The sequence below is a fragment of the Suillus subaureus genome (assembly GCF_016647635.1).
Source record: "Suillus subaureus strain MN1 chromosome Unknown BJ212scaffold_28, whole genome shotgun sequence".
NCBI classification, from domain to species: domain Eukaryota; kingdom Fungi; phylum Basidiomycota; class Agaricomycetes; order Boletales; family Suillaceae; genus Suillus; species Suillus subaureus.
The window spans coordinates 344879-365265 of NW_024538584.1; the positions used below are offsets into that span (position 1 = coordinate 344879).

At 47.6% G+C, this 20387-nt stretch overlaps 6 protein-coding genes across 6 annotated transcripts; 2 read left to right on the plus strand and 4 right to left on the minus strand.

Annotated features, from left to right (window-relative positions):
- Positions 1 to 1268: 1268 nt before the first annotated feature.
- BJ212DRAFT_1483535 (uncharacterized protein) lies at positions 1269 to 1910 on the minus strand (the record flags this gene model as incomplete). Its single annotated transcript, XM_041340631.1, has 3 exons — positions 1269 to 1439; positions 1492 to 1557; positions 1608 to 1910. The coding sequence occupies 3 exons, from the start codon at positions 1908 to 1910 to the stop codon at positions 1269 to 1271; spliced, it is 540 nt and encodes a 179-aa protein (XP_041190232.1).
- An 855-nt stretch (positions 1911 to 2765) lies between these two features.
- On the plus strand, positions 2766 to 4767 carry BJ212DRAFT_1373247 (concanavalin A-like lectin/glucanase domain-containing protein). Its single transcript, XM_041336356.1, has 9 exons — positions 2766 to 3127; positions 3184 to 3311; positions 3362 to 3442; positions 3499 to 3523; positions 3575 to 3836; positions 3894 to 3909; positions 3965 to 4125; positions 4180 to 4240; positions 4298 to 4767. The coding sequence occupies exons 1-9, from the start codon at positions 2944 to 2946 to the stop codon at positions 4610 to 4612; spliced, it is 1233 nt and encodes a 410-aa protein (XP_041190233.1). The 5' UTR covers positions 2766 to 2943; the 3' UTR covers positions 4613 to 4767.
- BJ212DRAFT_1373252 (maltose permease) lies at positions 4768 to 7662 on the plus strand. Its single transcript, XM_041336357.1, has 15 exons — positions 4768 to 4867; positions 4927 to 5353; positions 5408 to 5574; positions 5624 to 5748; positions 5799 to 5894; positions 5954 to 5963; positions 6014 to 6079; positions 6129 to 6355; positions 6408 to 6467; positions 6519 to 6619; positions 6675 to 6830; positions 6892 to 6926; positions 6980 to 7105; positions 7159 to 7281; positions 7339 to 7662. The coding sequence occupies exons 2-15, from the start codon at positions 5126 to 5128 to the stop codon at positions 7421 to 7423; spliced, it is 1605 nt and encodes a 534-aa protein (XP_041190234.1). The 5' UTR covers positions 4768 to 4867; positions 4927 to 5125; the 3' UTR covers positions 7424 to 7662.
- A 2273-nt stretch (positions 7663 to 9935) lies between these two features.
- On the minus strand, positions 9936 to 12572 carry BJ212DRAFT_1373273 (glycosyl transferase family 90-domain-containing protein). The gene is made up of 7 exons (XM_041336358.1): positions 12114 to 12572; positions 11969 to 12092; positions 11529 to 11902; positions 10786 to 11474; positions 10647 to 10732; positions 10391 to 10594; positions 9936 to 10334 (listed from the first exon to the last, which is right to left on the minus strand). Exons 1-7 carry the CDS (start codon positions 12400 to 12402, stop codon positions 10259 to 10261), a joined length of 1842 nt encoding a protein of 613 aa, XP_041190235.1. The 5' UTR covers positions 12403 to 12572; the 3' UTR covers positions 9936 to 10258.
- A 56-nt stretch (positions 12573 to 12628) lies between these two features.
- BJ212DRAFT_1373278 (ubiquitin-related domain-containing protein) lies at positions 12629 to 13789 on the minus strand (the record flags this gene model as incomplete). The annotated part of the gene is given in 4 exon segments (XM_041336359.1): positions 12629 to 13064; positions 13129 to 13215; positions 13275 to 13445; positions 13465 to 13789. Coding segments are annotated over 4 exon segments (804 nt in total), but the record flags the coding sequence as incomplete, so codon positions are not given.
- A 3094-nt stretch (positions 13790 to 16883) lies between these two features.
- BJ212DRAFT_1448332 (amidase signature domain-containing protein) lies at positions 16884 to 18914 on the minus strand (the record flags this gene model as incomplete). The annotated part of the gene is made up of 7 exons (XM_041338530.1): positions 16884 to 17159; positions 17211 to 17569; positions 17621 to 17682; positions 17736 to 17823; positions 17874 to 17946; positions 18002 to 18830; positions 18883 to 18914. The coding sequence occupies 7 exons, from the start codon at positions 18912 to 18914 to the stop codon at positions 16884 to 16886; spliced, it is 1719 nt and encodes a 572-aa protein (XP_041190237.1).
- Positions 18915 to 20387: the final 1473 nt, after the last annotated feature.

A 20387-nucleotide genomic window follows, 5' to 3' on the forward strand; every position in this document is an offset into this window, starting at 1 on the left:
TTACATGCTGTCGCAGCTGGCCCATTTGCTGGCAGCCCATCGTTAATGCTAACGACGCGAAATCATGCGAAAGGGGGAAACCGGGTTCCGGTAATGTTAATAAATCCTCGGCGTGAGTGTGATTTTACTCTTCTCTCTTGGGCTAGAAGCGTTTCCTGCCATTGATCCTTGCCCAGTCGAGAAATGATCTGACTACCTCTTGGTTCTCCACGGCTATTTGGTGGCTATGTCTTCAGGCTACGAAATGTAGATACGTCGGTCTTTGAATCCTCTGCATTCCAGGATCTCCATTGAGCAACAGTGAAATTTGTTCAGAAGCAAATCCGTTGATCAACCCAGCAACATACTACCAGTAACTCACGCGTCGAGCCATCAACCATACTGCGCCGATATGAAAGAGAAACACAACTCACCACCATACTAGGAGCATACAAAGAGCGCCTGTCAGCCAGTGAGTCATGTAGTCAAATTCAGGACAAAACTACTCATACTCACGCAAACATGATCGGGGCAGTGTTTGCAAGTGGACTGTGCTATGCAAAAGATGGGACATTCTTCGACGTTGTCACTAGCAGATATTAATGCTGTTAAAGCAGCAACAACGGCGAGGACAAAAGGGACACGCATCGTTGTGAGGATGTGATAAAGGATCAAATAAATCTGAAGAGAACGATATAGAAGACGCCTTGCTTTTATGTGCCGAATATCATGGGAATATAGGATAATCAACCCACTGGAATCCCCTTTCGAATAGATGATATCTGCAATGCCAGCAGATTGCCACCTAAGATCTACCTTGTGGAGCAAGGTATCGGCAAATTGGTACGGAACAATCAAAATACCCACTTGTGGCTCTCAGGTGAGCAAGCCAGTACTCATCAATCGGTGAATGTTAACGTCGAATGGTACCAGGTAATATGGGCCAGAATTCAAACTTCGCACTTACTGTATCTTGGTGTGATTTCAAGTTGCAAATCCCTCAGTTCGAGACTACCTCCGTGCCAGACATGAAGCTTTGAAGGTCGATGCATCAGTTGACGAGTTTTTCTGTCATTTATACAAGGTCTAATGTGTCATTACAACATGGCGTTACCGTTACGATCCCGACGTCCTAATATAGGTCCCAAGTCCAATACGCTAAATAATACTGTCCTCTGATACATATCCCCAGCAATGACACAAGGCAAACAGTTTTCCTTGGCACTGCCCTCCATTACATGTCCCGACGTGTCTCATTTTCGTGGCATAAACTCATTCCCATGGCGCGTTTAACGGTTCATGTCGAGTGCGTACAATGACGCCCTTGGAGCAGGCATCATCATGGTCGTGGGCTGCTTCCGAATTCGGCGAACAGGCTCATCTATTCCAGGCTCGTCCATTGTTACAGGTTCTGGCAACTCACGGCTTGAATATGAGTTCTGACTGTCGTGAGTCATCCCCTGCGAAAAGAAATGGAATCATGCTTTCAATGGTAACAACTCGACGACTGACTGTGCAATAATCAAGAGATGGGCTCTTCACTTCATCTCCTGTCAACGCTGATAAGACATGCATCGCCTGATTAAATGATTTAGAGCCGCATAATCACTGTGACCACTCGCACACACCTTATTATTAGCTTTCGATGACCGTACAAAAGAAGACGCATTGCTAAATGCGCGGGAAAGAGTGAGACGCTCGCGCCTCAAATCTTGATACTCCGATAGCGTTTCATCCAGTTGGTTGTGCAATTCTGCCTGCTCCTTGCGAAGCTTCGCAGCCTCTGCTCGGAAAGCGTCTCTCTCCCGACGAATTTCAACGAGATCGCTGAGCAGTCTAGCGTTATCTGCCTGAAGTTGTTGAATAACTTTCCGTTGACGGGCGTGGACGTTTTGTAACTGCTCGATCAACATTGTCGAGGGCTTTTCCATGGCGAATAGAGAGTGCGTAGAAAGCAAGAACTTCGAAGTGGCTGCCGACGGAGGCTGGAGGTAACTTCTCTCAGTTTTATTAGCGGGGCACCATCGCATTATGCATCACCATCAGGACAGCATTATGCTGTTTGATCTGAAAACGTGCACACCCACCAGAATCCCCACGTAGCTAATACTAGCAGTGGCATATCGTATACGTTAACGACAAGTGTTCCAGGGGTTGGCCGTGATGGGACGATAAGTTTCTATTTTCGCTGACTGCCTCTCATACTATAGTCTGTGCTTGGCTGTGTTGCTGGTAATTTCTTTGATGTCCTTGGTGCAAGGGTCATAGAGTCTCTGTACTGCTTTTGACTGCCTCCTGTTGTGGAAGACCGATATTAACACTGCGATCGTGGTAGATGATGTGGTCATGCAATCTATCATACCGCTTCAAGTTACTTGTACCAAGTAGCTGTGCGTCGACAAGCGCCATCCATCCGATTATAACATCTGCCAAGTCCAACGTTACATCACGTTGCAGGACATCTGAGTCAGTGCCCGCGGCAAAGGATCCGGATGAATTCAGCGACGATGAGTGGAAACAAACTAGTTGTTCCAGCCTTGAACGTTTGAACCCGTCAGTATTAAGTACCAAGTGTTCGAGTAATAAGAGGCGTTTAAGCTTTGCGCCTTTTGCGCCAGACTACCTACCGTATTAGTAGTACTAGTACTTGGTGCTTTGGGAGCAATTAGGATCGAGTTTGAGAATGCATGAGGTTCAACTTCTCGCGATCAACGGGGGCCTGTGACACGGGTATTCACTATATGTGACGTGCTTCGGTCACGTGCTTCTGCTGTCACGCGCCTCATGTCTGTTCGGATTCAGTACCCAGTCAGTCATGCGCGCGAGTCGCCGGAAGCCACAGCGCGCGGTTAAGTATGTAAGGTTTCATTACACAGGGCCTCGAGCTCCAAACCATCCCTTCTCCAGCCGGTAGCGAAGTTGCTCACCCGACCATTGCCACTCGAAGATTTGCCGACTATATGAATGCCCTCAGGCTTTCCTCTACCCATATTTTCACACTTTGTGACCATGAAGCACTGGCTTGTGTTAGAGATCTTTGCTTCTTATATATCTTCTGTGAAGGGCTATAGTCTCGTCCGTGAATATTCGGGTCAGAGCTTCTTCGATCTTTGGGACTTTTATGGCGCTTATGACAACACGACTCAAGGTAGGGATCGTATTCGTCATTCCTTATATTTTGCTACAGTAGAAAACACGATGCAGGCAATGCCATATGGGTCAACGAGTCCTACGCAACCAGTCAGAGGCTGGCGTACGTAGACAGTCAAGGAAACGCCGTAATCAAAGTGGACAACACAACGGATGTGTCTATGGGCCAGAACCGTAGCACAGTGCGCAAAATACAGGATGCAAAAACCTAGTACTTATTAGAGCTCAACAGGTTCGCATAACCACTCAAGACACGTACGATGTCGGAAGCCTTTGGATAATCGATCTCAGTCACATACCATTTGGATGCTCGGTATGTTATGAAAGGCTTGGTCTACATGCTGTTATCATCTGAACCATCTACATGAGGTATGGCCCGCATTTTGGAGTTTTGGTACGCGTGATGCTGTTGGCTTCGATTTCACCCGCTAACGCGACTTTGTAGGGCCTAACTGGCCGGAGAACGGGGAGATAGATATCATCGAGGGCATCAATTTGATGCCCGATAACCAAATAAGCATTCACACCACACCAGGATGCACTCATAATGGATCGGAATATCAACTTGGTACAAGTGGTTCAACGACCGACTGTTCTCAACCCTCTGGATGCACAGTGATGGAAACTTCTCCGAATAGTTTTGGAAGCAGTTTTGCAGCAGCTGGCGGGGGAGTTTGGGCAACGCAATTTGATGTGTCAGGTATCTTGTACGTAGTTGCACATGCCGTATCCTCGTCATCCGTATGGCTAACAATCACTGGTAGTATCTGGTTCTGGAGTGTGCGGTGCACCCTTGGGTTTGATCAATATCGTAACGTGCTGACACATCTTTCAGCGCCCCGATATACCCGCTTCTATCTATCAAGTTGATTCAGCTTCGATAGACGTCACTCAATGGGGAATTCCGCATGCCAGTTATTTTTCTAACACTTGCAACATTACCCAATATTTCAGTCCGCAGAACCTGGTTTTAGACATTACTCTTTGCGGAGACTGGTAAGTCCTGTCATACCTCGTGGCACAGGACCTCCATAATCATGTTACATATAGGGCAGGTGTTGGATCATCCTATAGTGCGTCGTGTGGCAACTCAGGTCCAACAGGCCTATGTGTGAGTGCTAATAGCCGAAAATCGCATTTTTTTTCGTGTTTAACGCTTGTGATACAGTACGAGGACTGCGTAATGGGGCCTGGAAGTCCACGGTATGATGACGCATATTTCAACATTTCTTACGTTCGTGCATATACTTCTGCTCTACCATCTGCCACTCCAACCCCATCCATTACTCCAACGACATCCATCAATCCCACAACGGCAATGACGAGCTCGACGACAAGATACGGTGGGCTATTTACCCATACCTCCGATAACAATGGATGGGGTGCAATAGTGATGCTTCTCATTGCGGCTCCAATTGCCGTGATTGGTTCATGGCCACTCATGTTCAAGAGGTGGCATCACCGGAGCATACCACCACTGTAGCCTGCGTATTCACTTCACTCATGACTTTTTATGACTCAGAAATGACCATAATAACTTAACGACTGCATTTATATTTAGATTGCACCATGAATAATAGACATGTTAATGTACTATTGTTATGCACAAGTAAACAACAGACTTGCTTTTCATGTGGTACATGATCATGTGTGCAGATGGACACCGGCGTGTCGGGTCATCTTGTACCGATATAGAGCTTCAAGTCCTATTGTCAACCTTCATGTGTCCTTGAACAGTGTATGTATCCATTTTTCCAGAGGATACGATGTTAATATTTTCTTTCTATGTGCCGGCAGCCTGATGGGTTTTGCCACTGGGATTAGCCTTGCTCAAGAATGAATTTGTTTCATAAATAATTCATTGTATTCCTCTTCGATTTGCGAACTCAAATACTGCTTCTATTTCCAGCATGACAGGCATGCCGCAAACGCCGGATTGTCTGCATAAGTACCGGTCAACGATCAGGCTGGGGCCTCATATACTTCACACAGAACTATGACTAGCACGGTCGACGAGAAAGTAGCTCAAACGACGCAATCAGAAGTCGATGCAACTAGTGGTTTCGAGAAGAAATCTCCCTATGGCAACCTCACGACGCTAGCGCAGGCTGCTGCAACTGAACATGCCATCACTCCGGCGCAAGCTGTGCGAACGTATTGGCGCGCTTTTGCATGGTGTTTATTTATCAACATGGGGGCACTGTTGTGGGGTTATGACTCTCAGGTAAGTGATTCAACCATAAATGGGTCGAACGGTGTCGAGATAGTCTTCTGTTAGGTTGGCGGTGGTTTATTGAGCGTCTCTTCGTTCCGTAGGGATTTCGGGAGCTTGATTGATCAACAATACGTCCTTGCTGCATCATGGCAAAGTGCCTTTAACAGTATCAGCTCTATCGGTGGCATGATTGGAGCCTTTTCTTTGGGTTACATTTCGGAGCTTTTTGGGTGCGTACGAGGGTCTGGAGTGTTAGATCCTCTTGCTCATACAAGACAGACGACGTGGTGCTGTCGCTGTCGCTTGTTTTGTCTCCATCGTTGGTATTCTGCTACAATTCCTTACGCCCGCTCACAAAAACGGGATGCTATTAGCTGGCAAACTGATCAACGGTTTCTCGCTTGGTTTGACATTTGCCCACTCAACCTTTCGCTGTCTTAACCAACTTGTGTAGGAATGTACGTATCAAGTGCTGGATCTTATTGCGCAGAAGTTTCCCCTCTCGCTTTACGTGGGATCACTACTGCATCTGTTAATCTGTGGATAGATCGTACGTTTATCTTCAACCTAATTTCATCCTCAAGTTCTTACACAGCATGTCACTTTTAGTGGGTCAATTGTATGTTCCTCATGTATCCTCATTGGCACATTGCTCAACAGGGAGCGTAGCATGTCGAACGGAGTAATTCGTGGAACAGGAAACCGAACCGATGCTTATGCTTACCGTTTGCCTTTGTAAGTGGTTCGACTCCTTGCCCACATTCAGCTTTATTCCTTCATTCAGTGCGCTCCAATGGATCTTTCCAGTCATTCTCCTTGCGGGCCTTCCTTTCGCTCCGGAATCCCCTTGGTGGCTTGTCCGCAAAGGAAGGATAGATGATGCTCGGAAGGTCATCACGCGACTTGGTGGCCCAACGATCGATGCAGATATGCAACTTCAGCAAATCCAAGACACGATTGAGCTCGAAGACACGTATGCGTCGAGTGCCAGATACATTGATTGCTTCAGGGGTTTGTTTCATTCCGCTAATGATCCTTGATTACATTCTGATGGGTAAAACAGGGGTCAACCTCAGACGCACTGTCGTAGCAATGATGGTCTTCGTGCTTCAGCAAGGCGCTGGTATGTTTCTGCTAAATGAGTGTCAACACTAGGACGCTAAATATTTGAAAGGGGTCGTATTCGTTCTGGGCTTCAGCACATACTTCTTTGAGCTTGCTGGTTTCGCCGATACCAATGCCTTCAACTTAGGCATCGGAGTGACAGCCATCGGCGTAAGCGTTTGACTGTTATTTCGATCTTCGTTAACATCGAATGATGTTTGTCTAGATCGTGGGCAACCTGCTAACATTTTATACAGTCAATCGATTCGGCCGTAGATTCATATTCTTCTGGGGAATGCTTGCTTGCACCACAGTGCTATTGTTGATTGGCTTTATATCCATATCACATTCTCAAAATGCCAGATGGACGGTAGCTGCCTTTGTGTGTTGCATCTTCGTTGGGGACGGCTCATATTTGGTACTTACTAATTTTTCTGCTTTAGACAATCATATACAATTTTATATATCAAACTGGCATGTGAGTCACTTTGCTGTTGCAAGATTGACCTTGACTGATGAGTTGGGTGACAGTGGCCCCCTAGGCTATGTCATCTTTGCTGAAGTTTCGTCTGCTAAGCTGCGATCAAAGACTGTCGCATTAGGGATCTGGGTAAATTCCTTATCTAGTATGGTCGTGAATATTGTTGTCCCGTATCTGCAAGTCCTTCTGTTTTTCCGTCCCATAATTGATCTAAAATATTATTCTTCAGCGTCAATCCAGATGAGGCAAATCTTGGTGGATACGTTGGCTTTGTTTTTGGCGGTCTGGCTTTTGCTGGAACAATCTGGACCTGGTACTTCATTCCAGAAACTAAGGATCGCACAGTCGACGAGTCAGTTAACCTCAGTCCTATCGTTCGCCGTTCTTCTCTAAAGGGATCTTATTTTAGGCTTGATCTTCTTTTCGAAGAACACGTTCCTGCGCGTCAATTTGCGGCGCACAACCTTTTCAGGTCCACTTCCCCTTCCAATTAATGGACTGTCAAACAAATGGCCCTTCATGCACCATGCTCATGACATAACGATCAATAATTCAATCACTTAAGACCTTTAACTCTTTACGCTTATTTGGAATCTACCCTGTAGTCGATAGATCATGTTTATGTCTTCCTTGAGAGAGGCTATAGCGTCCAACGAACATCTCCGCGACAATTTAAGCGCATGCGTAAGCTGGAGTATCTATTTGCTAGCCTAATAAGATCATATACCAATGCCATACGTGCATCTTAGCTTGAAAACATGGTAAGCTACTTGGACTTGAAGCTCGGACACAAACTCAATAACGGCGCGAGCTCATATATAACTCGGCAGAGCTTTCAAGGTGCTTTACTATAAGAGTCCCGAGTCAGCCGTTTTCAAGATAGAGTGTTGCATAGTATGAATACAAGCTCCCCTACCAGGCCTCAGGGGTAACCCAGTGGTTCAAATACGGAGGACCCGCACGTGAGTAATTCCCGCTGGCCGTAAAATTGATCAAATCACAGCCTGCTACTTGCACTAGCGCTGGTCCATAATAAAAGAGGCACAGCGGCCACTGATTCGAATGAGCAAGTCAGCCCTGACCTGCCAGTGCGAGGCCAGCACTATTTAAAATTTAATTTACATAGAAGAAGCTTCATTATGTAAGCGTCCAGATGTCATTAAGTTGAGAACCCTCGTTTTCTCGTTACTATTCATGTTATCTCACATACCCAAGTACAAGCACTATCAATGTTTATCGACCATCGGCTTGCCTCATAGACGGGCTGGTCACCAGTTTATGGTGAAACACAGCCTAACCATAGGTTAGTAGGGTGTATTGGTAGCATCTTTTTAACTCTACCACTCCTCACTCCGATTATCGATTCTACCGCGGCCACTGTGCACCATACTCAAGATCTTTTTTCGCTTGTGCTAAGTACTACTAAAGCATTTTCAAACATTTTGAGCGAAGCAGCTCAGTCAAGCACACCAGAAACAATCGTGAATCTACCATCCTATAGTGCACAGCACCGCCAGGATGCACTTTGGCAAGGTGATCAAACCTCATTGTTACATACCTTGAGTGACTCAACGAGACACAGCCAGGAATGAAGCGTTCCCTCCTTGGTGGAGGTCTAAGACGTCGAATGGTGAAAGACGATACCAAGATGATACTTGTGATGATTTCATGGAACCGATCTTTGTCAGGAGTGTGACTAGGTGAGCGAAACAAGTGTCGCTGGTAACTGAGTAGGGAACTCATGGTTAAGCATAGATGATCCTGGAGACGTCATTCCTGGATGCGAATGGCAGATCTCACCGCTCGGGCGATCGTACTTTGTCGATCACAATACTCGAATGACATCGTGGAAGAAATCAGTGCCGAAACGTCCCGCGGAGAGCTTGATACCGGAACACATATTCGAAGGTTACTCCATGTCCTGGCCTACTTGGACCAGTTGCAACATAATGAGCACATCGAAAGATGATTCGATTCGCCAGTGAACGAGAGATGGAGTAAGAAAGCCTTGTGATACTCACCGAGTAGGGGGTCAACTTAAGAGCAACATCTCCAGATCACACAATGGTCATAAGTGCAAGTGCAGATGCCAGACTACACCTGTGGAGCATAAAAGAGGACAGGTACTCGGCGACCCATGGGAGGGGCACGCTGCTGCATTGATGATCTCCGAATGCAGTGGGGATAGCTAGCGGATCGCAGGACGGCGCGATACGGCGATGGAACCCAGCCACGGGTCGAGAAATCTCCCCACCGGTAGGGACTCACCATGGTTGCCCTCGGATACTCTCCACAAGCTAATAAATTGGCGAGCTGCGGGATGGACGAAGTCAAGTGTTGGCAAGCTGCTCATCGAAATAAAAGGTCGTAAGAGCGCACTGGTACTAATGTCGTTGTGCAAGTTGGTCCAAAGACGGTGCGCACAGGTTGTACCGTTCGTCAACGACAATCTATCGATAGGAAGAGCTTTTCGTTCTTCACTGGCAGGGTCATTCCAACGTCGTCAGATCCCTGTGTCTGCTCCCGAATGAAAGACATTGTCAGTGCATCCAAGGACTATTCAGCTCGTATATCGGACCTCAAAACCAATCAGCCAGCCAGTTGTCGAACCTCCCTTGCATGATGGTCGACTCTGCTGTTGCGATGTCCCCTGATGGAGTACTGGATTGGATGCAAAAATTTATGTATGGAGTGTGGATACAGCGGCAGGATGGCAATCCAATTGGCATGCGTACATACTTTTTGTTGTCAGGTCTTCAAATGGGTTTTGGGCATGTTCAGAGTGCACATGATAACAATGATACAAAGTTCAAGGCTTTCGTATCTAACCAGCATACCAACCACAGAAGCCTGACAAGATACATCAGTACAACATTCCGTCTTCCCCGATCAAGCTCTTGCTAGAGCCGCACGCCTCATCGCGAGGCTCCACTCTTGGGTGGATCATATGCATCATCTTGCGGCATTTGTGAGGCTTTTGCACTTCGGGTCAACCTTCAACCAACACCGCTCAAGCCCCAGCACTGGAATTTCAACTTCCATCAGAACTTCTGAACTATACATCCTACAATATGAAGGAAGCATATGGTTCTGGTTCTGGCGCTGGACGCTCCAATCAGTTTTCAACGATAATCGATAGTCTATCCGAAGTCTCGTATTACTGAAAGCCATCGAAACAAAGTTGGAGGGAATGAACAGGGACAACCAGCTCTTATTCTCACGGGATCCACAAGAGGATCATGAAATCTCGTCAAAAGGGATTTCCCAGTATGACACGGCCAAATCCAAGCGTTCAGCCCTCTGATAAATATATACAGTACACAGTATAGCTACGAGTCTGAGTCTTCTCTGTATGTCATTGCATCGCGGTCAAGACTGGAGACGCGTGCATACTCGAGGAACAATCTTGAATCGATTGGTTAGTAAGGATGACTGCTTTCTGAAGAAGAGAGAAACCCTACCGGAACGTATATGCTGTCAGATCTTCTCGCCTCCAGTATGTTTGGCTCCATTCGCGTCCTGCAGTTGCTATTTTTTTCGCCAAGTCTTCATGTGCGCCTTCTCCTTCAAGTCCGCCACGGAAGAAAGTAAACGTATCGTACAAATCAGACAGATCCATCTGTATAGGCACATAGTGCACCCAAGGTGCAACTCGATCCATAAACCTACAAACACGCTTTATTTATCGCGCGCGAATGAGACGAGACGAGTACTCACCACTCAGGGTATATCGTATTTTTAAATACAAGGGAGTTTGATGTTATGAGGCGCTTAAACCGTCCTGACCACCCATGCCCGTCGATCTGAAAGTGGTAAATAACTGAATGTCGTCATCGAATCTGACAGACCGACTAACATCAAAGACATATTTATAACGCCCGGCCTCTTGGAACGTCAGCATTTTTCTCCAGTCATACAGTTTATCCAGTTCATCGCAGAGGTCTGGTGCGCAGGAACCTGCCTTTCCGGCGAATTGAATGTCCATCAACGCAGGATTGAGGTGTGCTTTGCGTAACGGTATGGGCTCTCCAACAGGTTCAGAGTCGTTCGGAGGCGAACGAAGTACATCCGCTGTTCCTGCCAACTCGTTGACAAACTGTATCAGATGGTCTCTGTGCCCTTGCCGCCACCTGGTTCCGGGGCCATGGAATATGCCGGTATTCGTACCACGCCAGAGTAATCTTTCGTCTAACCTCTCTTCCCACGGCGGGTTGTCTGACTCAGGAAGGTCCTCGACCCAGCCATAAGGAACAGCCGGTCGAATATCATGGTGAACCACCGTCGAACAGAGGGAAAAACGCGGAACGAGTGTACTCTGAGGATCCGGCCCTTTGTTGTGCGACAGGAACTGTCCATGGCTGCGGAGAAGGTAAGGATTTAGGCACGGGTCCATCGAAAGGCGATGGTCGGAAATAAACGTTTTGTGAGATGGGCGCTCAGGGGGCGCATCGAGATCTATGGGATTTTGCCACGCTGGAGAAGACGGATGGCATGCAGAGAGCCATCCAGACCGCTGCGGTGGTGGTAATTCATTCCGTTTTAGAGCTTATCAACGTGTGAGCTAAACTCGTTGCAGCGCAACAATCAAAATGAACATACTGGAGCGAGCAGCGGCTGCTTCGAGTGCCTTTGATTTGACGCCATGATCTGATAGCATACTGGGATTGTCATGAGGTGAAAAAACAGCGCGGAAAGGAGGTAGGAGGTCTTCTATATCCTGGAAGAGTCGTAGTACATTGTCAATGCGAGAAAGGAGCCTTTCGGTACCATCTGGTGGTAAATTGTAGTCGGCGACCTCGACAGAGGAGCTCTGATCTGTTTTTGCGATAACAATAGTATTTTCTTGCGCCTCCAGTCGTTCTCTGCTCTCCTGGAAGTCCAGGGGATCAATACCCCAGAAAGGCTCCAAATCATGGTATATCTCGTCATATTCGTCTGGAAGTTGGACGTTGTGTGTCACCACATAATCCCACCTACAAGTCCAACGGAGATGTCTCTATGAAGCTTGTTCAACTTTGGTTTCCATATTGACCACGTACCATTTCTCAAAGTGAATAGGAGGAGGCCTATGATATCTTCGTTTGTATTCCGCAACAGCTTCACCTAGTGTCTTGCTTGCGCGGGCAAGCTTTTTCCCCAAGCGTCCTCCGCTCGCTGTATGAGCTCAAAGATTGGATGAGGTACCATTTGGGTTGACCACGAGCATTCCGTTATCACCATAATAGTGATCACCGAGCGGCACGGGCTCCTGGACTAAACCAGCGTCTACCGTGTCATCAACCGAGTTCAGTGGATCGTCCTCTGGAAAATAGTCATGAAAGATGGGAGGGTGTGGCGACGTGGGAGAGTCTAAATGGAGTGATGACAGGATATTGTTATCGGGCGGTGCGAATATGACATTTCGCAGGGTGACTCCTAGGACGCAGGCAAGCAGGATGATTGCTATGGACCTGTATGAGACTACCCTGCCCATGCTAAGTACTGGGGAGGGATAAGTGGGAGAGGGTCATTCAACTGCCAAGCACTTCAGCGGACGTAATGAAGTTCATGGCATGCCAGGGGCAGCCCATGCAAGTGCATAGAAGTTCGTGAAGGTCGGATCTCCGCTCGGAGATGATCTTTTTATAAGGCAGTCAGCGCCCGAGTTCGATTGGCTTATCTCAGGTACGCGGGAATCTTTGGAGGATTACTTCAGTACTGGCTGACTCAGAACCATATGGGGATTGCAAGTAAGTACAATGTCATAAAGGTAAAATGTGTACAGAATGTATTAGCTGCAATAATATATTATGTCGCTCGAGCAGCATGTTGATAAAAGTCAGTCCTCCTCCGTATGTTGTTAGCATGACCTCATCCATCTTGGCTCCCAGACTAAACCGATGAATCTTCTAAATCGTCGGGGCCTCTGCCCACATTAGCAAATAATGCATCCAGAACAACATCCCGATCCCACGTCATTGTCGGCACCTTCGTGTGCAATGTCGGTGTCAGCTCCCCTCCGGGAAAATGCATTGCTAAGCCGTCTCTTCTTCATAGTATCGTCAATCGTCGAGATATTGGAGGGGCGAATGGAAAGATGAACAATTGTGGGCACGGAAGACGAATCTGGTGGTAGACAAGTTGGGAATGAAAGATCTTGTAATCATGCCATTCATCCTTATAAACAAGACAAAACATCGTGAACAACTAGTATACTCACGAGTAAGAGTGTCCTCATCTTGCAGAATCTTGCCTAGGTAAAGAATCCGCAAATGCGACGGGGCCTGTGGACTTTCATCTTGCCAATCTGTGGATGAGAACGGTTGTAACAACGGAACCCGGGACTGAAGCATCTAAAACCCTGACCTGCAGGCCACGCGTTCCACACCAGCTCTTTGACCCTTCCAATCGTTATCGCCGGATCGAACGACATAGTCCGCCTTCGGCCAGAGACAAGGAGGAATGTCAGAGACACTTGAGGCGTCTGAGGTACAATATTTTCGGGTGCAGTAGGTCCATCTGCGACAGACGGCACAACTGCTTCAGCGTTATTCACCTACAGTGTCTGCCGCAGCTTGTCCCAAATTTGAATTCGGAAGGGGAGGGTACGCTCCAAAGGTCGGAGCGCTGTCGACGTCGACATGAGTAAACGATGTCCGCGCGCTTGCAGAATTGTATGGGCTTGCGGCGAATGCAGCACGTGTACTCGAGGTACCGTGAACAGTGAAAGGGCGTTCGGCAGAAGGTGGAATAGGAGGATAAGAAGTTCCACGACCTAATGAAGGAGAAGCACTTGCGTGTGCTGTCGCCGGACGCTCGCAAGAGTCTGGCTGCGGTGGCGACGAGGGCGGGTCATCTGATGAAAGTTGATTTTCCGTAGCCTGTTGATGATGAGGCAGAAGTGGATGCATTCATCGCGCCCAAGTTTGAATGCAAGGGTCGGGATAAAATATGTAAACCGACAACTGGAAGTTGAGGTGTTCCTGAACAGGCACAGCACGTTAGAAAGCAACTTCAGCAAGCCTGCAGGTGTTAGGCTGTTGATAAGATGAATCGCAGAATGAAAGTGAAGGTGGGAAGTTAACCGCAGTCGACAGTTAACCCTAGAAGTGAGGGAAAGATCCGTGTTAAAAAGACCAACAAAAACCGCTTGTTTCGATCTGATGGTGCGAAGGCCCTGACCGGTTGAGAAAAGAATTTGATCACCGAGTACACGAGGCGACTGGTCAAGCGACTATTGTGACACCGAGGCTCGCAGGCTCCTGTGCGGGTGGGACGGAACCACTTGCGAGGTGATATTGTTCACGATGGGAGGAATGACTATTTATGATGGTAGTGTGAGCCCCACCTACGATCGATGACGGCTGATGGAGCTATATTTATCAGACTGAGCCCCGCAAGCCAAGAAAGAGACGTGCAATACCCACGTACTCAGTGGCGCAAGGCTGGGTGTACAGCAGTGCTAGGCAGTCGTCACGGGTGTCACTTGCTACTGAGACCGACAAAAGATACGACTGGTGGAGGGTGAGGAAACGATGAATAGCTTATAAGACCACAAATGACCTACTCACTCCAAAGGAAACCCCAGGACACGGTGGTGTGGAGAGGGAGCTATAACCGTCGTTAAGTTCCTCGACAAGCGACAAGCAGAATGCTTCCGGGACCGCTGTCAGTAAGACTTCGGGCCCAGCAAAAGTGTGATATCCTGACAAGAATTGATAAAATCGTCCAAGAAGCGCTTCACCGCTGCTACTGTTGAGAAGTGGAGAAGAGTAAGGAGTATCCCTTCGAAATGTTGGATTAGGTCAACGACTGATCAAATTCAACTGTTTTCCAGTGTTTACTTGGGCTTTACAAATTATATTACAGGGCCAATTTATTCGGATCAGCTTAGTCCTGCAACTGTGTGTACCTTGATACTCATTGCATTACCATCATCACGATAAGCACTGGAAGTATAGACCTCTCAACTCGATATCTGGGTGTTGCTGCTAAACTGGATTTGTGAGAATATTCCATTCTTGTACATCACAAGCTCTGACGCCATCAAGTTCCGTCTTCGTCTCCAAGGGGCTGAATTTTGACTATATAGTATGACAAATGTCAGTACCTTCAGTTCAATCACTTAAAATTTAAATTTAAAGCCAACGAGAACCCCGCGTTATCTCCCATGAATATTAATGTACCCTGTCAGCCAGCAGGGGCCGATTCCTGTATTCGAGTCGGATGCATACCTCTCTGGCGACTGAATGCTTGGGACGAAGAGTTTTCTCCATGGGGCTTTGGGATCGACAATCTTCCGCTTCGAGATCTGGTCTGGACATGTGTGTCAGGTGTGGTAGCAATCCAGTCGGAATCGTCATGTCAAGCACGTCCTGAGACCTCATGCCATATCGGTTCCGATATTACTTGAATCATTTATGGTTCCTTCAGGTCGTGTTCCGCATTCATATCATATGTTTGAATAATTGATCATCCAACAGAACACAGCACAATCGGCTCTGGAAACATATTTTTGGCAGGAAGCATGATTGATTTTGCGCATCCAAATACGTCTACATTAACTTGCTTTTGCGAGTTGTGGTGAACTTCTCCCGAGTCTTCTTAACGAGCGCTTGTTCCAATTTTATGTGAGCCGTCCAGTGTAACGTTTCTACCCTTATTCATATCGTCATTACAAGGACAAGAAGCCCGACTCTATGAAGAGTGAGAAAGATTCTGTGGGCTCTAAACGTCTGTATTTTTATGTGCGTATGTAATAGTTGCCTTTTTCTGTCAGAGTTTAAGCTTGGACCACTTCCACCTTGCTTCCACTGCAGGCGAGGTTATGGACTGTTTCCAAAGTCTTTGCGCTTCCCTTGGCCGGTTTTCTTTCTCTTTTGATGTTGATGACTTTTGTGTACTGAATATCTGCCAAGTTCGGGCACTGTTCTGCAGTCTACGAGGCCTCGCACGCCGTCACGGTCTAGGTTGGATTAATTCCGTTGTTCCAAGATGCTGCCAAGGACAAGTCACCATCCCATTTAAATGTTCGGCACTATATTCTCATCAATACCTTCTTCACCTGTATCGGTTGTTTGAGGACCGTTGCGTTGTATGACTTTTGGACTAGTTTTTTTGCATTTATATCTGACACTCGTCAATTCCTTGTTCAGCCCATGGTGTTTTTGAGAGAGTTCCTGCGCATGTTCTTTACATCCCCGCTTGTCTACCTCATGATGATGACCACGAAACCCTTTTTATGACCCTTTGCTTGGTACTGCCGCCGGTGTCATCCTGCCGTGTTCGCAAATGGTACCAGTTTCTGTACGTGGTTGCAGTTGTTGCTCGTGAATCATGTTTGGATGTCTCCCTGACAGACTACCACCTAATAGTAGGTGGAGGCTGGCATGGGCCTATAGCAGCTGTGAAGGACATGGCGGATGTTAATGCCAATTGTGTAGCCCAAGTGATGGCCACACATCCTTCCCGCAAACAACCTGAGAGAATATCAGACAACTACAGGACGATGTCGCCTATCCATCATGTGAGTCCAGGGACGGATTCAGATGCAATGAGGAAGGGGCTATGGTAATAGGCATTACTCTTCCATCGGGGAATGGCCTGTGCACTCCCTGCGCGAGAGACGTTCAAGTTGGACACAGTCAATGACACTCATCATGATTATGCAGCTCCAATCGCTGCATGTGATTGCACCAGCAAAATCACCACCTCACGCATACCAGGAACATCTCCAAGGTGCACGGTCCCTGGCATAGATCTAGTTCCAACTCAGTCACCGAGTACCTGGAGAGAAAAACATGTACATTGCAGATACCACTGACACAATCCGGGTACTGCGGCCGAAAAAAAAGGGTGGCCGAAGCAGGCACTGCGAGCGTGTCCGTCGAAAATGACACCTGCCACAGCAAATATACATATAGTGTACAGTCCATCACATAAATGAAAGTCAATTTAACGATGTCCAACGTCACCCTAAAATTCCCGAGGAACGAACTTGCGACCGCATCCCTCGAGAGCATCTTCAACGATCTTCATCCCCTGCAAGACTTTCTCCTCCTCAAAACGCCTTCCGACGACTTGCACACCAAGGGGCAGTCCGTGCATTTCATCCGCATCATAAACGGAGTATGCTCCCTTGGAAAGTAACCCCATTTTCTTGTAGTCGGCACTCTTCATGAAGTTCTTCGGTAGCGCGTCTGTTTCGCGGTCAACAAAAGATACTGGGAGGACACCGGCAACATAGTCCAGCTATTCGCCATTGAGTGCACGATTATGATATAGCAGTGAAAATAAGCTTACGATATTGAAAATCATCGAGTAGGAAGCTGACACTAGGGTCACCTTCTCCGCGGTTCCAGTAGGGATGGCGGGTAATGCGTGCGGAACCGTCAGTAAAAAGTCAAACCCTTCATCTTCCCATGCTTGGTGCCACCTTGCTCTGTACTCATCTCGTGAGACGACAAGTGCACGTTCCTCAGCTGGGGATTTGAGGTGAAGCGTCTCGAGCATCGATGCCCAGACTTCATCACCAGTAAATTTCCGCGTGATCATCGCCAGTGACTTCTTGAGCCAAAGGGGCATCCCCAATAAAGACTTGACAGCAACCATCACAGGATCGATTTTCTCGTCCTTACGCAAAGGGTTAAAGAAACCGGCCCCTAAGAAGAGTTCAGTATCTGTGGCTCACGGTACAATAAAGGGTCGCTCACCTCCATCTCCAAAACATAGCTGAAATCCGACGTTCAGACCTTCTGAGATGCTAGGGGGTGAACTGGGTAATGCTATTGGTCAGCAAAACTCAAGATCAGAGCGGTTCGAACGCACAAATCAACTACTTCATGGCCTTGCTTCTCCAATGCATCGCAGACCCATTCCAAAGCACGGCGGCAAGCAGGAGAGGGAGAAACGATGCCTAGGTATATGAGGAACGAATATAAAAAAAGTAGCGTGAAAGGGGCTGACCATCCTCCCAAACAACTCCAAACTTCAGCTTCGTCTTTGGAAGATTTATGGGCCGCCATGGTAATGGAACACACTGCAGTCAACGATCATCAGGTCTGGTATATGCTGAATATGAGAACTTGGCGAACCGTATCATCATATTCCCATGGCCGCATCTCCATAACGCGCTTCCAAAATTCTTCAAGGTCTTCCAGTCTTCGAGACATCGGAGCGGATATAGTAGCCACTGATTCGAGTCCAGGTATAGGGGAATGGGTGCCCTGAGATGGAAAGCGTCCTATCGAGGACCTCATAGCATAAATCCCACAAAAATGGGCGGGCATCCTTATGCTGCCACCAAGATCTGTGCCGATTTCGATGACACTCCCTCTGCTAGCAAGAAGTGCGCCCCCACCACCAGTCGAAGCGCCGCTGGAGAACTTCTCGTTATACGGATTACTCGTTCGTCCAAAAAGATCCGATGATGTCTCCAGTCCAAGAAGACCGGGAGGTACGGTAGTCTTCACGTGAGTGATTGCCCCTGCATCATGAAGAAGTCGGACTATCGCTGAGGACGACGGAGAGGGATGATTGACTCTAGAAGAATAGCCCACGGTGGTGTCATAGCCTTCGATATCGATACAGTCTTTGATACTGACGGGGACACCGGAGAGGGGTTTCGGGCGTTGTTCGGGAATGTCTGTGCAGTCTGAACCAGTTGGAGAAGCTAGATCTTTTGGCGCCAGAGCTTCTTGAATCATGACCCCAGCTAGGCAATTAGTGGCCTTCTGCGCTGAGACCGCCTTCTTTCCATAAGCATTCAAAATGCTCGCCGTTGACAGTGAACCCGCGGTATGGCGTTGCACTAGTTCACTTAGGGGCAAGTCGAGCACCTCATTATCGGCCTCTGTGCATGTCTCGAAGAACGACGAGGGTAACCCATCCAATTTCTTCTGTTGTTCCTCTCGTTTGGCGGCGCTGACAGATTCACGGGTAAGTTTGTAAACACAGGAAACAACTGGATGCACACCAGTCACGTCGATGTTGGGACCGGAAGAACATGTCGAAGAAGTAGGTGATTGGGGCACAAAACCGACCATGCACAAGACTCTGGCTCTTTAAAAGTTTTCGGTACTTCCATTGGAGGTCCTGAGCAATTTACTACCCATGATTTGGGGCTGCCTGCGACCGGAAGGTATGCCATAATTGAAAAAACGGATATATCAAAATACGCTCAGATCGAAATATATCAGAGATTTGATCAAACCTAAGTTATAGTTTGGATGTCCTCCGACAGTGCCAGCCCAAAGAAGACGCTGAACTGCATCTTCCAGAACAGAGCAAAATTTAGAATCAGAACGCTAGACCTCCAGCCTAGCAACTGAATGAACCATGTGGAAGCATGAGAGTACAGGGCACTTGCTGGCTGCCGGTTTGGGTCACGACACGTCTTGGGATGTGACGCGTTTCGTTGCGAAAGATGCCCAGTTTGAATCAGGTAGACCGGTGATCGGACGCCATATCACCCAAAAGAGCCAATGTCAGGTTCTAGGTGTTGTGCCTCGGACCCGTATCATTTATGAATACACCTCATAGATGGCACGTCCCTCGGTAATGTCACAAGCGGTTCTCACCCGGGCCGCAGCGCTGAACAGTTGTAGGACCCCAGCTGCTGGGTTTGCTTCTATGCGAACTTCGGATTGTCGGACATGCTTTATCGTCAGAGGTTTCCGAAACAATATCGCCGTATTGACCTAGATCGGAGTGCGGGACAACAATTTGCCATACTGCTACCGTTCGAGGTTGTACATACTACAAAGACTTCCCTTCCAAAGGCGCATAGCTTGCCTGAGTGGCACCAAGCGCTAACGTTCTAGCCAACTTTCTGAAAGCCGGGACGAGTGTCATTTTCTTCGGAATGTCTTTGAACAAGCGTTTCAGAAAAGATAACATACTAGAGAAGAGAAAAATACTTGCGTATGCCGGTCAACCGAAAAAACATCTTGGTACCAACGAGTATAATCAGAGGATCGAGTGCTAGCGCAAATACGTAATCGATATTGCAAGTCGTAATGCTACTGTTGCAGGAGGCTATATTGTCTGCGAGTCACCGAGATAGCAATTAACAAGTTTTGCTCAGTCACTGATCCGTGGCAAAAATAAACAGCAGAGGCCCAAGCCGCAGCTTCGCTGTTATGGGATGAAATGTATATTCGTAGCTCTCCAGCGTTCAGTCCGCGAGTGGTAGCCACGTCGCATACTGTACATGAATTTCATCATTAATATTTCCCTGGATTGCGTATTGGTGTCATTTTTATTTCGACTAGGTGCACACCTGGCAAACTATACCTCAATCCACCGTGATCATGTTCATGGCCGAATTGATCATCGTTCCGGTGGTCCACCTCAGAAGTCATCAACTTAGTGTCCATCTAAGATTCCTGAATGTGAATAGCATTCAGACAAGTGGCCACCACGTCACTCACGGATGAGAAACTGCAGCTTACTATTTTCGCGCCGAAGGACTCTACAATA

What these genes read in the sequence shown, in the direction of transcription:
- BJ212DRAFT_1373252 (XM_041336357.1), top strand. Translation starts at nt 5,126, where the DNA reads ATGACTAGCACGGTCGACGAGAAAGTAGCTCAAACGACGCAATCAGAA. An exon ending in TACATTTCGGAGCTTTTTGG is followed by an intron (nt 5,575 to 5,623) that starts GTGCGTACGAGG and finishes CATACAAGACAG; the next exon opens with ACGACGTGGTGCTGTCGCTG. An exon ending in ATACATTGATTGCTTCAGGG is followed by an intron (nt 6,356 to 6,407) that starts GTTTGTTTCATT and finishes TGGGTAAAACAG; the next exon opens with GGGTCAACCTCAGACGCACT.
- BJ212DRAFT_1373247 (XM_041336356.1), top strand. Translation starts at nt 2,944, where the DNA reads ATGCCCTCAGGCTTTCCTCTACCCATATTTTCACACTTTGTGACCATG. An exon ending in TTATGACAACACGACTCAAG is followed by an intron (nt 3,128 to 3,183) that starts GTAGGGATCGTA and finishes AACACGATGCAG; the next exon opens with GCAATGCCATATGGGTCAAC. An exon ending in TGGGCCAGAACCGTAGCACA is followed by an intron (nt 3,312 to 3,361) that starts GTGCGCAAAATA and finishes AGAGCTCAACAG; the next exon opens with GTTCGCATAACCACTCAAGA.
- BJ212DRAFT_1373273 (XM_041336358.1), bottom strand. Translation starts at nt 12,402, where the DNA reads ATGGGCAGGGTAGTCTCATACAGGTCCATAGCAATCATCCTGCTTGCC. An exon ending in GTTATAAATATGTCTTTGAT is followed by an intron (nt 10,733 to 10,785) that starts GTTAGTCGGTCT and finishes TACCACTTTCAG; the next exon opens with ATCGACGGGCATGGGTGGTC. An exon ending in CTGACAGCATATACGTTCCG is followed by an intron (nt 10,335 to 10,390) that starts GTAGGGTTTCTC and finishes AATCGATTCAAG; the next exon opens with ATTGTTCCTCGAGTATGCAC.